The sequence below is a fragment of the Falco biarmicus genome, chromosome 6 (assembly GCF_023638135.1).
Source record: "Falco biarmicus isolate bFalBia1 chromosome 6, bFalBia1.pri, whole genome shotgun sequence".
Taxonomy (NCBI): domain Eukaryota; kingdom Metazoa; phylum Chordata; class Aves; order Falconiformes; family Falconidae; genus Falco; species Falco biarmicus.
Window position 1 is genome coordinate 4,495,595 of NC_079293.1, and position 17,312 is coordinate 4,512,906.

The 17,312-nt window shown below is 45.0% G+C and overlaps 1 protein-coding gene across 6 annotated transcripts in view; it reads left to right on the forward strand.

The window, feature by feature from the left end:
• BACH2 (BTB domain and CNC homolog 2) overlaps positions 1-17,312 on the forward strand; it is a 196,862-nt gene that overhangs the window by 160,542 nt on the left and 19,008 nt on the right. For all 6 annotated transcript variants that reach the window (XM_056342598.1, XM_056342602.1, XM_056342600.1 and 3 more), the window contains one exon: positions 10,774-12,318. In XM_056342598.1, the coding sequence (XP_056198573.1) occupies positions 10,774-12,318 (1,545 nt within the window). The remainder of the gene's footprint in view (positions 1-10,773; positions 12,319-17,312) is intronic.

Sequence of the window (17,312 nt, forward strand, 5' to 3'; positions counted from 1 at the left end):
GAGCATCCGTGAGCTGCATCGGATGTTATCTGGCCAATCTCCTGAGCCTACTTCTTATCCAGCTCCTTTGTCTTCTGATTTAGTTCTGATCCTTGGAGTGCAGCCTCGTGTTTTCCTAAATTGTATCTCGGAGACCCTGTTTCTGCCTCTCGTACACTACACAAAGTATAATAGTAGGGCTTGTTGTGAGATGCCTTGCTGTGAAGTATTCCTTGTTTTTATGGAGTAATTACAGTGTATTTAGTTCACTGTGTATTTAATACACCGTATTATATAGTTTATTCACTTAAACAAGTTCTGGTGTGGTTGGGAAAGAGGAGTATTGGTGTAATTTACAGGTCTTTGTAATTTTTCTGTATTGTTGTGTTTGCTTGTGTATTAGTTGCAGCTTCAGAAACTCTCAATCACTCCTCTAAGCACCCTCTGATTAGCAAATTTCTATACACATCTTCATTTTCTGCCTATTTTGATATTTCCTAATGTAACTTGGAGGCTTCTAGAGTTTCTTTCTTCATTCTAGAAGTTCTTAAACTGCTTTTTGTTTTCCCTTTTCCTCCCCTCTTTGGCTCATGATACGCACCTAAACAGATCTTTCACAGACTCTTCTCTCACAATTTATATTCTGTGAAAGCTTTCCCACTCCTTCCTCCCTGCTCCTCACTGCTCAACACTTTCTCTTTTTTTTTTTTTTTTTTTTTATTTGTCTTTTTTAATCTGGGGTCAGTTTAGTTTTCCTTTTGCAAAAACATGGGACTGATTTTAATTTTAAATTAGAGTTGCACATTAATTCTGATGATGCTCTTGGGTTAAAATCTGTTCACTTCTGCCTGTTTCTTCCCCACTGGTTTCAGCATGGCTTGCGTGGGCACCCGAAGAGAGAAGGTAGCATTTCTGCTGAGCCACCCTCCTATGTCATCCTTTGTTACTGCATTCCAGGTTTCTTAAGGTGCAAGCTGCACTGGGAAAAAAAGTGTATTGCAAACTGCCAGATATCACAACCAAATTTCCCTTTGCTTTATCTTCCGGTTCATACCTGAGTGTTTGAAATGTTAATTAGTGCCACTGGTTTTTATGTGTTCTTTGTTGATTCAGTCGTGTCATAGCTTTGTTCCTAGAAAGAGGAACAAATAACCTTCAGAGAAAAGGTTATTTGAAACATCCTTGTGTCTGATTTTCTTTCTAACGCCTCCACCCAGAGTCTGACCTCAGCAGCCTGAAAGTTTTCGCCCAGGCTTTTTCACCTATGTTTGCCTGCTCTCTTGGCCTTAATTTTGAATTTTCTGTGTTCTCCAGTTCCACCCTGGGAAGCCTCTACCATTGGCAACATACCCCAAACTACATAATTAGTTAGGAAAGAATTGTCTCCTTCTGCTGAAGTTCATTAAGGTGTTTTCTCCAAACAGGGGCACTGCAACTGTCATTTGATGCATAGTATTACAGGCAGCACTCTCTTCACAGTCTAGTGATCTGGTGTTTGACTTCAGTACCAGTTACCGAGTGAGGTTTTAAATAAAGGCTCTGACGGGTATCATGTGGCACGTTTGCTTGCAGGGGTGTAAGAAGTTCCCGTCTCCAACCCAAGTGCTGTTTTGCCAAAGGTGTCGCACCACAGTGAGTGGCAGAGGGAGGTGTGTCCTGGTGCCACCTGCTTCCCTTGACTGCCCAGCTTCTCATGTCAGGCTGTGGCCCAGAGGAGTGGTGGCCATGCAAGCAAATATCCCCTTACGCTCAGCAAACCACCGTGAATGGTAAACCCCAGAGCTGCCCAATGGGATGTGCCAGGGGACATCTGCCAGCGAGTGGTGGCTGGAGTAGGTGTGATCCAGGCAGTGCATCCCTGCTATGGAAAAACACTGGATCTTCCAGTTCTATAGCCGTTCGGTTTTGCAAGCACGTTTGGTAAAGATGCCTGCTGTTTCATGCACAGAAGTGTGCCAGCAGCAAAGTGTTGGTATGTTTAGTGATCTCTACCTTCTCAATAAGCAGTGTATTTTCTGAAAGGTGAGGCAAATTCAGCAGATTAGTTTCCCCTTAAAATTTTCAGGAATGGGAAGGATGCTGAAAATGCCCAGGGATACTGTCAGGATTTCCAAAAGTAATTTCTTCATTTTGGTTTGAAACCAGTCTCGCTTTTGAAGGTCAAAACAATTTTGGTTGGGCTTCAGTAACTCTACTTGGAAGTTGTGGATTAAAATAAGCAGTGCAGTTGGACCAGAGATTACTTTATTCTTACTTTTACTATGAACTTTATTTGTTTTATTTCTTAGATGTCTTCTGATTCTGTTTCCCCCTTTGGTTCATCCGACACTATTGGTCTCAGGCTTGGAGACCAGGATTTTTGGAGAATGCCGCAAATTTAGGGCCATTTCCACAGTTAATTTGATTCGGAAAAACCCAAGTATGCGGGTGCTTTAACTCTTACATTTCACCCGTTAGTCATGTGTGGTCGAACGCTGACATAACCAATAACATAGGCATCGATCTGCTGGCTGTTTACACCATCTTTACGCTTGGCAATCAATTCTGAGCCACTTGCCCTGCCATCAGCTCTGACGCACTTCTCACAGGGCAATGGACACGGATTGTAATTATTGCTCCCCATCCTGGAGGCGAGCCTGGTGTGAATGACCTCTCCTTCCTCCTCATCTCACCTCCTGCAATCGCACCTGCATCCCCTGCATGCCCTTGCAAGTGGAGAGGGAGGAGGCCCTTTGAAGTGCTGCCCCTGGACGTCTTTGTTATGCCAGAGAGAGGAAAATGAGAAGTCATTTGGTTTCCTCCTCGATTTGCAAATACCCTCACATAGGCAGTCAGGGCTTCTAGTGTAATTCTGTCATCTGGCCGAAAGCTGGAACTAACAAGGGGGAAGGCTGAGGGGGGCACCTGTGCATTTTTTGTTTTCAAAAGTACAAAATTGGAACCTGGACGAGCCCTTTCAATGTGGCATCTTTCAAAGAAGTACCACTAAAGGGAGTTAAGCCTCTCCTTGAACTTCTCAGCCTGACACCTCAAGAGGCTGCTGTGGAAGGTGCACTGGAAAGATACTGGGATGCCCCTTAGTCCGGGCTCAGTGTGGCTTTGCAGGTGGCAGCTTTTTCAGTGGGACTTTTTCATGAAAAAAAATTATAAAAATAAATTGGGTGAATCATCCTTTCAAGGAAAGGAGTTATGTGTCCAAGCTCTCACTTCCCCTGGCATGCATTCGTGCCCAGGGGTGTCTGTCATGGTGGCAGTGTGGTGGCCTCCCACCCCTGTGATGTGATGCGATGTGATGTGATGTGGTGTGATGTGATGTGATGTGGTGTGATGTGATGTGATGTGATGCGATGTGATGCGATGTGGGAGATGCCAGACTGTCACTTGGACTTTGGGTCACTCTTCCACCCAAATCTGTACGTGCTACCTGAAGTGCCAGAATGTTAAACTGAGGCCAGAAGGGTATCTGCTTAATTAAAGAAGTGGGTTTATAGTGAAAACAAAGGCCTCTCTTCATCAGTCTTCTCCATTAGTGATTTGTACATTCCTCTCTTGTTTAAAAGCCCAGATAATACAAATAGCACCATCTGATGCTTCTTGTCCAAGTTGAATTTTAAAGAGTGATTACTCATTTTAGGAGCTTCTCACTTTATGAGCAAATAGGGGAAATACATCTACAGGCTGCTGGTGAGAGAACATTTAAATGCTGTTAAATGGAATAGGGGGAAATGCAGTAAAATACCAGCATGGCATTGGCTTACAAAAGTACTCTGCTGTTTATCATCTCTTCTGACTTTCTGCTGCCTCCTCCAAGTTCCCACCCTATATAAAAGGATCACAATTTCAAAAAAATTCCTGACTGTTGCTGGCTTCTTTGTGCATATATAGGAACAAAGCATGATGTCTAGCACCATTTTACATGTGCCTAACCTGTTTGAGCCTAGTAATGTATTTAAATATTTCAGAGAGTTTTCCAAAACCAAATAAGCTCAAGCTAGGAAAACAGGATCTGCCAGGCTCCACCATCCCAAGTAAAAATAACTAAGTAAATAACTGGGAAGTCTCTTAACTCTTAATGGAATAACAGCTTTGGTGACCGATTTTGGTTATCAGATTACACTCTGAAAATAACTTCTGCTCTATACTTGCAATTGGCTGAAAAAAAAAAAAAAAGAATACAGTGTGCGCTAATTTTAGCAAATAAGATTAGAGTTAATATTTAATCCCAGAGACCTTCTTCAGGCTGTGGAAAAAAATAGCAGCAGTTAACTGTCACTAATCTTATCTCCTATTTCTAGCATGTGTTTGATTATATAAGTTGTAGTGTTAGGAACACGCTGGCTGAGTGAGAAGTTAGTGGTTTGTTTGCTACATCCTTGGGCTAATTAGACAAACTTCAGGGCTGCGATGGATTTAAAGGTCTCCACACATGCCTTTAGACTGCAACAGCAACACTGAAAGGTTAACAGCATGGGTATCACAGTAAGCCCATTACAAAATGGTTTGTGAATAACAGATTGATTTTGGGTTCTGCAAGAAATGGTTGCATTTATTCCATGTTTCTATCCATTTTTTTTAAATTAATATTTAGTTTGGGATTTGATATTCAGCGTGCGAGGTTTGATTCAATTTCCTTTCTTCCATCCCCACAAAATGGCTTAACAATTAAATCGATGTTTGGAGATTAGAGATGCGGGGTTTCTAACTGTTTTTAGGTGCCTGGTGATGAATTTAACCTGAAAATCAAAACACTAAAAACATAATCCATAATCCTACAAGCAGCTTGTATGCTTCATAGAAAACCTATCAGTACTCCTATTGATTTCAACAAGACTACTCAGATGCATAAAGATAATAATCTGCGCCTGTGCTGCTCTGTCAGGACTTCTGTGTTCTCTGTGGGTCTGAAGGTCTGACATCTAATTTATCCCCAATTCGGCAGGATTTAGCAATTAATGTTCTGCAGAACTCCATATTCCCAGAGGGGAGGAGGGGGCTCTGCCCTCCCACATCACTGCCAATAAGCTTGTTCTTTGAATATGCCCCAGGTATGCTTTATTTGAAAAGGAACAATTGCGTGTACATTTGCTGTTGAACTTTGATGCTGTTTTCTAGAAATCATTGGCACTGTGCCCTCGTTAATACAGAGATTAGGCCTGGAAAAGCCTACCTTGCCAAAACAAGGTTCTGCTTTGTTAGTTTTACTTTGCAGTACTCAGACATAAAGTATCCATCATCTTCCCTGGAAAGCCTTCCAGGATCTCACTGAGTTTGCTGTTAGGTTAAGAGTCAGGAAAAAAATCACTGCATTTTCATTTCTTCAGTTTCTTCTCACTGCAGTCGTCAACAGCACCCCATAGCAAAGTAGACAATTCTCTGTTCTTGATGTTAGTATGCATCAGATGACTGTAAACATTCTCTTGCTCCATTTTAGATACTGCCTTGCCAAGTTGTACATTCCTACATGTTTACAGTGATCTTTCCTTGCCCTTAATCACTTTTCCCCTCTTTAAATTGAACTCAGACTTGCTGGCATTTTGCAGGGGTTGTCCTTCCCGGCCTCAGATGAAGCTTTTCATGGAGATGCCATTCGGAGCAGGGTTACCAGACATCCATGTTTCCCTTGGAAATAACCTTTTTTCCCCCCTGTAAGAAATACCGTCTGTGCAGACTTGGAGGATTTTGTCTACTTGTCTGGGATTTTGAGACATCTGGAAGTCTGGTCAGCCAGCTAATGAGCATGCAGCGATGAACTCTGCAGCGCACAGTGAGGCCAGCCCATCCGCAGAAATGGCAGACCTCTGCATGTGCTCTGAGGCCACGTCCCATGTGTTCAAAACAGCGCGGAGGCCTCCACGAGGCGCTTGGTCAGCCGTCACGGAGGAGACCCGATACAATGGGGAGCCAGAGAGAGAGTTCACCCACAGTGCTGTGTCTCCTGTAGTGCCTGTGGGGGTGTGTACAACTACATTTAAAATAGAATTTCTGCCCTAGAAGTCCCTTAAGAAAATACAGTGTTCCTAACATGGAAGTGAGCTAGCCCTCTTCCTAATTTTAGAGTAGTACGTGTCCAGTACTAGAAAAATGCTGTGCTAAAAATGCTCTATATTTGCATCTGTAATGCTGCCTTCTTCACTATCGTGTCTCGTTGCTGACTCTCATCTCAGCATCTTATTCTCCCATCTGACAGTGATCAATAGTTTCCCTTGAATTAGCCAGTTTTTTGTCAATGATATAAAACCAACCAAAGAAGAAGGGAAGGCAGAGAGTGTAACAACAATACAACTATTTCTCCAAAAGGAAGAAGCATTGCCTGGAATGTATCGAGGCAATATAATGAGAGATGATGGAGGAAAATAAGGGAAGGAAGATTTCCTCACAAGGAGGTTTTAAGTAGAGTCTGGCAATGATCTCCCAAAGGAAGCAGTGGAAGTCTGGTCACTTAAATCAATTAAAACTCACCAGAGCATCGCACTCCACAGGACTCTGTAAGGAGAAAAGCAGTGTCGGACTGAACTAAAATAGTTTTTGCATGCATATTTTCTGCAGGGCTGCTGTCTGTATTTTTCCAGTAAATTCAATATGGCTAATGCTGATTAACAGCTCTCTTGACGGTGATTGTATCATTGCATTATTTCCAGGCCATTCCTCAGTATCATAAACTCATGAGGGCATGGACATAAAAAGCGCATCCCCTGGCTCAGCTAGCTCGATCTGAAAGACAAGTGGCAGATAAAAGGCTGGAGAACTAACTTTCTTTCTTTCCCCTTAGTGGTCAGGCTTGTTTTTGCCACAATGCTGAACTGACGTAGACTTCCATACCACATGCTGAGCATGGTGTATCTGTGGCAGCGCGGCAGAAGCAGGAGCTGCACATGGATCCCCAGTGCTTGATCTCTTGGCTTGCTGTAGAGCGAGATGTGCCACATGGCTTAGGTAGGGCTGCAGTACCCGTGTCCTCTGTGCACTAGGTGTGCAGAAGGGGGTTAATGCATACAAGACCAATGGGGGACAGGAGCAAGGCAAAATAAACGGATTTGTCCTTAGACTTGGTGGGGTGTTTGACGTGTTTCAAGTACAGAAGTCCTCTCCTAGCCTGCCTTGGAAGAAAAAGGAAAGCTGAGATCTTTGCTTTGCTTTTCTTGCCTGTGTGGGCGTTGTTGTTTTGTATGTATGTTTCACCTTTGCTTGGTTTTCTTGTAGCCATTTGATTCCATTTAAACAATAGGAATAGGTAGAAATTGGAATAAGGCGAATGATCGGAGGGCAAGGAAGCTGTGACTTGGCATATGAGCTTGGACAAGGTGCCCAGTGGAGGTTCCCACAAATTAACCTGCCTACTTAAACACTAATTTGCATGGAAAATAAGGTTTAAAAGCAAACAAATCTTGGACATATGGCATCTTATTTACAGTAGAGCAAAAAAAACCAAAAAACTGAGATTGTTGCTGGCATGCGTTTTACCCATCCAGCAAAGGTCTCTTTCACTTGTAAATGGAGACTGTTATATCAGAGAAATGATCTGTTTCCTTCTGTAAACACGGATCAACTTGGTTTCACTAACTGTTTTCACTGGAATGCATCAGTCAGGTCAAATAATTTTAAAAGACTGTTCTTACCTCTTCCTACAGAAATGCATGTGTGATGGTAATACGTGCAGCTTTGAAGCCTTTTCTTTCCTAGCGTGCAATGCCCATAGCCACGCTCCAGCTCCTCGATACCAGCCTTCCTGCCAGAATACATCAGATGCGAGTGGTCCCCAAAGCTGATGAGGCTGAGACAGGGGACCCACCACGGGAGCCAAATCAATATTTGGACAGCTTCAGGCGACAGAGATTGCACTGGCTTTCACACTTGGCAGCAAGCTTTGTATCCATTTGTTACCAAAGTTATTGTTTATGCAGTTTCAAGCGCTGGGCCCTTGAAAGGTTCCTCTCTCAGAGCAAGGACAAGCACCGGGTACTTGAAAAGAAAATTTCCCCCTTTGGATCTGAGAGCAAGGAAAGTCGTGTTGCTGGGTAAAATCTTGTAAGGAAGTCAGGGCACACGTTTGGCCAGCATTTTCATCGTCCTTCACTTGAGGCATCTGCTGGGCATCCTGGGGAGCCCACAGCGCAATCTTAGGCTCTGCTTCTGATACTTCCAGTGCAGAGCAGCTGTAACAGCTGTTGTTTGCTGCTGTTTGTTGGCGTGGTGGCTTACTGGGAGCAAAAACCTGAGTCAGCGTGGGAGACAGCCTTTGCTGCGGGACGGCGTGAGTCAGTCGGAGGCTCTGCGGGGTGCCTGCGCTGGGGCAGCAGCAGGCAGGTGAAGCCCTGGCCCAGCGCAGGGAATTATTTGAATTTGCTTTCCAGCCATCCCACCTAGTGGCCAAGTGCCACAACTGCCGGGAGAGCTGGGTTTGTGCTCCAGGGTTCCTGCTTGTCAGAAGGGACCCCAAAACCCCAGACGGTATTTATGGCTGCTCCTACAGACCTATGCTGCTGTGGAGCTTACAAGATGTGTAGGAATATGTAAGCCCCCACACTGATGATCTTATCAAAGAGAAACATTGGCCTGTGAGTAGCTTATTAAGTTCCCAAGCAATTTTGTTAATCATGCTGCATAGATAAAATGTAGATATGCTTTTACTGAGCTGATAATCTAACAAATAGGCGGAAAGTGTAACACTGATAAAGCAGAGTCAGTTTAATAGCCAGCTGTGAATCTAGGCAATTCTGTGCCAGAGGCATATTGTAAAACAGGAATGTGCAAGTGTGTAAGTATGTGCGTGAAAATGCACCGTTTCTTAAAATAGCAGATGCAGCAGTTATATTATGTATGGAAAAGCTATTGGGAGCAATTTTAGAGGTGTTTTAAAATATTTTTCTCTCCATCAAAGTCTGCACCACTTGTGCTGTCTTCATAATCCAGCATCACAAGTATAGATCTATGAATAACAAAGGCTTTTTTCTGGAAGTCAGGATTTTCTATAAAAATCTGTGAGCTCTACCACATCATCAAAGACAGTGAGGCCATTTGTAGGCTTTTTATTGGGATGAACCAAATTATTCACTCATTTATGCTAATCACAAATAAGACCATCACAAATCCATGGTCTGATGTCTCACCAAACTCCTGAACAGCTTCTTGCTCAGTGGCATTAATTGAATTGGAAGGACAGGGAAGAACAGCTCACCTTCAGGGTCTCCCATACCTACTGGATAGGATATCCTTCCGAGGAGCTGGGAAATTAATCCCCACAGCCTGAGGAAGGGGCCTGGTTTCCTACTTTCTAGGTCCCTCTTCTGATCTTTAGGCCATTTTACAAAAGGGGGACAGTAGTGCTTTCTCTCTTCTTTGTTTGAAAAGAAGAAATTGAACTGGGAACACCTATCGAAGATGCCTACAGCCAGAAGGAGGTTGCAGACCGTGCATCCCGACCTCACATAGGCATGCAGGTGTTTGGCTGCTCTCAATCCTATCGAGATGCTTTTCCTTGGTATGCAGAGCACAGGGAACTCAGATTTGGGAATACTACTTGCAAGCAAGGCAAGAAGGTGTCTTGGTGAATTGAGACTGAAGTGACTTGCCAGGGTCATGTAGAAGGTGGTTGGTGCAATGGGAAATTGAGTTATGGTCTCCCAAATCCCAGCTTAGTGGCCAAACCACTGAATCTTCTTCTTATGGAGAAGCCTTTATCCTTGATGGTGAGCCCTGGTTTTAAAGCCACCTCTCATTGCTTCATGAAGGGTAGACCTCTTTTTCCTGCCCATTGGGGGAAAAAATGCAATGCAAGTTAGTGCCGGTGCATTTTCGGTGAAAAAATAAACGGTATTTATAGTTTACTATGTGTCTTAGCAAGTTATTTGATAGTAATGTGTGAAGATACCACTTTAAAAAAATCAGGGTGGGGGAGAAGTGTGCATTTTTTTATATAGGATATGTGATGTAAAATGTAGTTGGTACAATGAGAAAAAAGGATGAATAGTGGTGCATAACTCAGACCTGGAACAGTTGGTTGGAGATCAGTCTCCTGGAAACAGTTGTTACTCTTTCTACAAATAAAATGGTGGAAAATTAAGTACTGAGGTGAGACTCGGAGTGATTTTTATCAATTGAACTATGAATATGGATTTCTTTCCTGTTAGCTGCCTTAGACTCGCTAAAATCAGGAGCAGCATGAGGAGAATAATCTCCATGGGAGGGAGGAAAGAGCTGTGCAGTCAGTACTTACCTCTTATTTATTCAGCAATGGCTTGCAAAAGTTCGAGAAGAAAAAAGAAACCGGTTTGCTTTTCAAAGAGGCAGAAGGGTATTTTCTGTTGAATTTTGCTGTAATATTAAATGTTTCCTTCCCAAAACACTTTTGGGATTTAAGTGGTATCTTAAGGTTGAAACCGCTGTTCACCAGACCTTCCATCAGGGCAGAAGAATCAAAATTGTACTGGTACTTTCATGGAAGTGTGCTGCACCACAGTTAAATAAGATCCATTTCAAGAATCAGCAGTGTCCACACCAGTCTGATTTTTTCAGTCTTTTATTAGAGCAGAGGCTTAGTTAATAGGTCTTCAAGATACCTGGGAAAAATAGTGCTCAGCGCAACCTGTACAGTGATGTACAGAAGCAACATAAAGGGAGCAGTGCTAGTTACTGGATGTAGCATCATTGCTGGCATGGTAGAAAAATAACTGGTACTGAGCAGTATTTCTCTCTGGGTGCTCTATCTGTTAGGTTGTCTGACTGCGCGATGAAGGATTTGGGATGATATCATGAGCTGATGGTAACACTGGCAATTTCCCTCTCTTTTTTTTCCAGGTCACTGTCAGGGGATTTGGTCCATTGTTACAGTTTGCCTACACTGCTAAGCTGTTACTCAGCAGAGAAAACATCCAGGAGGTCATCCACTGCGCTGAATTCCTGCGCATGCACAACCTGGAGGACTCCTGCTTCAGCTTCCTTCAGACACAACTGCTGAACAACGAAGATGGCCTGTTCCTGTGCAAAAAAGATACCACCTGTCAGCGCATGCACGATGAGGAGAACTCAGATGGAGATGAGGAGGAGACAATGGAATCGGAGACGTCAAAAATATCTTGCCCAAGAGAGAGGGTGCACCAAGAGCCGTTCAATTTTGAAACCACTGTTGCTGGAGCAGACAAAGGCGAAGGGATGCTGCCTGACTCTGACATGCTGAGAGACAGCAAGGACAATTTGGACAAAGATGCAGTAACACGGTACCCCAGATACAAGAAATACCAGCTTGCTTGTACCAAGAATGTCTACAACACATCACACATCAGTACCTCAGGTTTTGCAAGCACATTCAGCGAAGAGAGTTCTGGAAATGGCCTCAAATCAGGACTTGCTATGGGGCAGATAAAAAGCGAGCCTCAGAATGAAGAGAACGATGAAGAAAGCATCACACTTTGCCTGTCTGGAGATGAACCTGACATCAGGGATAAAGAGGGGGATGTTGAAATGGACAGGAAACAGCCAAGCCCCACTTGCGTTGACAGGCCGAAAAGTGGGTCCTCTCCTTCTTGCTTGCGGTCTTTCTTCAACAGAACAAAAAGCATAGATTTGGTTGGCTTCCCCAGCACTTCCCAACAGCACTTTGGCAGGAGTCCAGCATGCCCTTTTGAAAAAGGGACAACTCAGGGTGACCACAAAACTGATTACATCCCTTTCACAGGGAACTATGGACAGTCCCATGCCATGCAGAAGGATGCTTCCAACTTCACAGTGGGATCACCACTCAGGGGGCCTGGCTTTGAAACTCTCTGTAAGCAAGAAGGGGAGCTGGACAGGAGGAGTGTTATATTCTCTTCAAATGCTTGTGACCAAGTAAACACTTCGGTGCATTCATATTCTGGTGTGAGCAGCTTGGACAAAGACCTCACTGAGACTGTGCCAAAGGGTCTGTGGGCTGGCGGTAGCCAGTCTCTCCCCAGCTCTCAGACCTATTCGCACAGTGGACTGACAGCTGATCACTTGCCGGGAAGGATGCGGCCGAACACGAGCTGTCCAGTGCCAATTAAAGTTTGCCCTCGTTCTCCTCCTTTGGAAACCAGAACCAGGACTTCCAGCTCGTGCTCTTCCTACTCGTACGCAGAGGACGGCAGCGGCGGCTCTCCCTGCAGTCTGCGTCTTTGCGAGCTCTCCTCTTCCCCTTGCTCCCAAGGCCCCCGATTCCTGGCGCCCGAGCACCAGGAGCCCGGTGTGGTGGGGGATGGATTGTACAACCCAGTCCGAGCCCAGATTAAATGTGAGCCATCCTATGGAACAAACTCCAGCGATGAGTCTGGGTCATTCTCAGAAGCAGACAGTGAATCATGTCCTGTGCAAGACAGAGGGCATGAGGTAGGGATTTAAGATAAGTACATATATCGCAGTTGTCGTGACCCAATTAATCGCTCCTTGATTCTCTCAAATGACTTGGCATTTCCCCAGCACTTTCTTTGTTTATAGAGCCCAAGAGTAACTTCTGTTTATTCCCTTGTCAGCTGCGTGCACATGGTTGACTTCACGTAAATAGGTTTGCTTGACCTACGAGGTGTTTGGTGCTTATCAGAGTTTGGGTATGGGACAACAGCAAACTGCTAATTGATGTGCTTAGGAGTCTGCTAGCAGTGTCCTGCCCTCTTCCCTCCCTCACCCACCTGCGCAGCACAAAGCACCGTTGCTCATCCTTAATTTGCAGAGGGGGTTCCAGCTCCCCTTGTTACTGCTGCTGGTGTGTTTGAGCACCCTGGAGCGACACGAGGGGTCAGGCAGCCTGCTCGAAGAGCCCCTGCTGCAGTTGCTAACAGCTGAGTAGAGGAGACAGACAGAGTGGGAGGAGAAAGAGGTTGAAATGACTTGAACAGTTGCATAGCTGGCCACCCTCAGCTGTGGGAATGGTATGCAAGTCATCTTCCCTCTGTGTAGGGTGTGTGTGCGTGTGTGTGTGTGTCTTGCACACGCAGGTAACGGGTTTCACCTCCATTAAGTGACAACCGAGATGGTGTTTCCTGCCCATGACCTCTTTGTTTGGTGGTGAGCTCTGGCAGCTGTTGCATAATTGGTTTCATAGAGAAGTTATCCTTTTAATTTCCAGGACTGTTAGGAGAATGGCAAGGGGGTGGTCTGGCGCTGAAGAGCAAGCTGTGAACTGAATGCAGCAGTCCCCCAAGAGGGACGAGGAAGAGGGCCTGCTCTAAAACTAAGAGATGGGCCAGCTGGAGATGCTGTGGTGATAACTGGCTAATTGTGATCGAATAAACTGCCTGTGTGAAGTCACCAGTTTGAGGGAAGACTTAAATTATGGGGATGTGTTGTGGAGCCCAGAAACTGGAAAAAAAAAAGACTGGATGTTTTCATAGAGTTTCATTGGGAAACCACATGACCTGGAGAGCATCTAGGTGAAATTGCATATCTGGCCCCTCTAGTAGCGCTGAAATGCTCCACTGAGAGCTCATGCTTCAGCATGGGGAGCAGCGAGTGCAAGCTTGGGGGGTTCACACGCTGTGAGTGCCCAGTTCCAAACCAGGTGGGCATAGTTGTGGGCTAGGGATGAAAAAAACTGAACTTCATTTTATCCCCTAATCCTTATTCCAACTACATCCCAGGCTCTGGAAGACACCTTTTCAGACAGATGTGGTTGGTTCCCTTGGCTGGTTGCTTAGCTCTGAGGAAGGGCTGAAGAGCAGGAAGGGGAGCCTGTGGTGTCCTAATCCCTGTCGTGCTGTACCAGTGGTTTTGAGAGGACAGTTTTTGTTTGTCCCCATGTCCTGAGCTGGGGACAACGCAGAAGGGGGAGGAATCTCCTTGGGAGGCCGCATGGGACCTCATTTGGGAAGCCCTACAACAGAACTGATCTGCTTGGCCACACCAAAGTTACTTGGTGAAGTCCTGCCTAAATTTACAAGCGGTGGAAGGGAGCAGGGAGTGGGACTGGGAAGAGTATCGGGTCTCCACCCACGTGTGCTGCTTGCTCAGCAAGGGCTAATGAGCAGCATGAGGCAGCAAAGAGGGCAGGAGGTTAGCCTTTTGGGGTTAGATGATTAATTAGCTGTCATAATTGGCTAATTGTGTGGAGATGCTGCAGCAGACACAAGCCCAGAAGAGTCAAATGAGAAGGTTATAGGGGACTGGTGGTGGTTTCCTGGAAAAAAAAATAAAATTACGTGAATGTGTGCAGGAGGCTGTGGATGAGAGGAGGGACATTCCCAAGAGGAGACAATGGGTGGGTTACGGGAAGCCATCTTGCTGTGCCGCTGGCAGGCAGACCTCTCCGGCTCTGGGCAAAGGTAGGGAGGGTTTGCTACACTCCTGGGTTTGCTGCTGGTTTCCTCCCGGGAGGATTTTCTGCACTGTGGTGAGCAAGTTTACTCCCTGGGACTGCTGATAAGGTGCTTTTTTTTTTTTTTTTTTTTTTTTTTGTCAGGGCATTTTGATTAGGACTGCTAGGCATTAAAAATGTGGTGAGGAAATCAATGCTCCGTGAGGCTGCACTGCACTTATTCTGAACAAACTACGGGTAAACAGATCACACTAGATTTTTTTCTGAAAAATGCATTTGTAAAGGTTGTTACCAATACGAGAAAGGACATTGCAGCCTCATTAAACAATGCCATGTTTATACAGTGACTTGGGGTGTATGTCCTGCAATCCTTGAAGGTCTGCTGCTGTAGAAACCTCAGTGAAAAATATGTTAAACCAGGCAGCAGAAAATCTCTAATAGCAGCAGGAAGTTCTTGTGTAAGTCGCTCTACCTACTTTTAGCAGTTTGGCTGCCATTAGAACAGCAGGAGAGACTCACAGCAGTCTGAAATGGGCTGCTTTCTGTTCTTCACCTTCCTGCAAGCTGCATGGCAATCTTTCTCCATTCCTGAAATTGTCAGTTTGCCCTTGCTGTCCTGATGACTTTCCAGATGGGGTCCCTTGCCCCCTGCCATATCAAATCACACAGTGTTTGCTGGACTTCTCTTCAAAAAGCACCTGATAAGATAGCTGGGCATGACATGCAGGCACTCACCCCTCTGGAGAGCAGCCACGCAGGCTCTTGAGCTACAGGTGGGCTTTGGTTTGGGTGGGATGGCCTAATGGGAATAAGCCTGATGGACTCTGACCCTTGGTTATCTCATGGGGCTGCTCAGTTCCCCTGGAATTCGGACTCTGTTGGTCTTGATTTGGGTCCCAGAGTGCTGTCTTTTCCAGAAGTAATGTCACAAAGCATCATTTGCCAGTGTATTGATTGTGTGAGAAGTAGGTGAAAAGTTTCTTCTCTCTGCTTATTTTCAGGCACTCTGCTTTCCCACAGACAGATGCCATTCAGGAGGACGTGCCCAAGTTGTTCAGTGCCAAAGGAGTGCTAGGGCTTGGCATGAGTGCTGGGTGGGTACAAGTGACCCCTCTCCATGGCCGGCCTCCCTGCCCCACAGGGGGTGCAGACTGCAGTCACAAGTGTCCCAGGAGGTGGCCGTCCCTGTAACACTGCTCTTAACTGCTCGCTGGGATGTATTTGCCTTTCATTTTCCTTCCTGTTAAGGGAGCCACCCAGAATTTTCTGAGATTTCCCTTTCTTAAGGTTTTGTGACAGAAGCAGCAAATGGGTTGTTCCCATCTTACGGATTTGCAGGAACAGGGCTGTTACTTGAGCTGCTGGGACTTTAAAGAAATATATAACAGTTTGTGTTCCTTTTTTCACCCAGCTCCCTTAGGCCCCAACAGGTTGTTCAAATCAGTTATTGGCATATAATACTAGAGCGAATACTTATGCTCAGTGCTTGCAGGCAGGTTCTGACAATCCTGCTTAAAATAGCAACAACAAAACAATAAGCCCTGAAATAATGAATTGTTGAGAAGGAAGTAGTCTGTCAATCTGTTAACCTACTTAGGAACAGAAACTTCAGCACTGCCTACTTTCTTGATACTCCTTCAGCAAGTATCTATGGGGTTTTTTCGGCTAGAAAACTTGTAAAAATATTATACTACTAAACCAGTTAAAAAAATCTCAGCTCGATCTAATTTGATGAGTGAGTTATCTTAGGAGAAGAATAAACAAGGGTAGGAGGAGGTAAGAGGTGGAGTTTTCCAAGAACTATTACTATCTAGAGAATTGCATAAATGTGTCTTTCAAAAGAATTTCCCACCTGGTTTAGAGACTTACTTTTCAAAGGAAATGCTCATAAAGGCAAAGCGAATGCAATTGGAACACTGAGGATATTGTAGGCAAATAACCTTCAGTGAGAGTCCAGACCCCTCCATGGTAAGCAATAGGCAGCTGCCCTTTCTCTGTTCATCTGCTGATGCTTAGCAAAGTATTAAAGCCCCAGTAAAAGGGGGTAAACCAAAGCTGTTCTAACAGAAGTCTGCTGGAGCAGTGCTGAGTTACCTAACCTGAGCCTTCTTTGCTCTTAATATTTCAACTTAGTTAAAAGTAATATGTAGAAAGAAGGACAACCAAGAAAAATACATGTCAAGGTGTTAACTTGCTTTTTTATATAATTCCGCCCCAGAATTTGGTGATTGGTCACCCCAGCTTGCCTGATCTTACTAGGTTTACTAATTTGAAAATGAGAAAGTTACTCTCCACATTCTTCTGTGGTGGATGTTCTGATCAGGATCCTCAGTGCATCAGCAGAGCACTGGGAATTGTGTTTGGCAACATCTGGTTAAATGGAGTGTCGTCAAACATCGGTCTTGCAAGATAAACTCCATGGCAGTTTTGTTTTCTTTCCTTTCTCCAGTAGGAGTGGTATCCATGCCGGTAGCAGAGAATTACTGGATTACAACACTGAGAGTTTTCCATTACAAGTCTGAAATTTCAGGAAAGTCCTTTCAGACGCTGTCTTATTTCATTGCAGCCTGCAATCATTTCTGTTACGCCCTGAGCTGAAGACCTTGCTGGAGCTCTTGAGGGACTGACTCTCTAGTTCTTCATTTTTTTCCTGCAAAAGCAGATTTTTCAGAGAAATACTGCAGTTTATCCCCCCTCATTTCACTGCCTGATCTGCCGCTCTCAAATGCACCTATGGCTTCCGTTGGGGTTTCTGAGCTATCCCTGGTCTTGGAAAGCCTGTTTATGGGCAGGAGTATTGTATTGTTGTGCCATTTGAAGGTCTGGAAGCTGGGGACAATGCAAGTGGTGAATAGGAAGAGGTCAGCTCAGCATTTTAAGCACTGGCAGTGTGTGATCTGAACACAGGTCCAATTCATGGGCTAAAGGATGAGAACCCTGGCCATCCAACAGTCTCCTGATTGTTGGAGTACAGCCCTCAGCCATGGGACTAGCCCCTTCTGCCAGTTATTTGAGGCAGGTGGCAAATCAAAAGGTTGCCCAGGCTGCCTCCACTAAGTGCATAGCGGTGCCC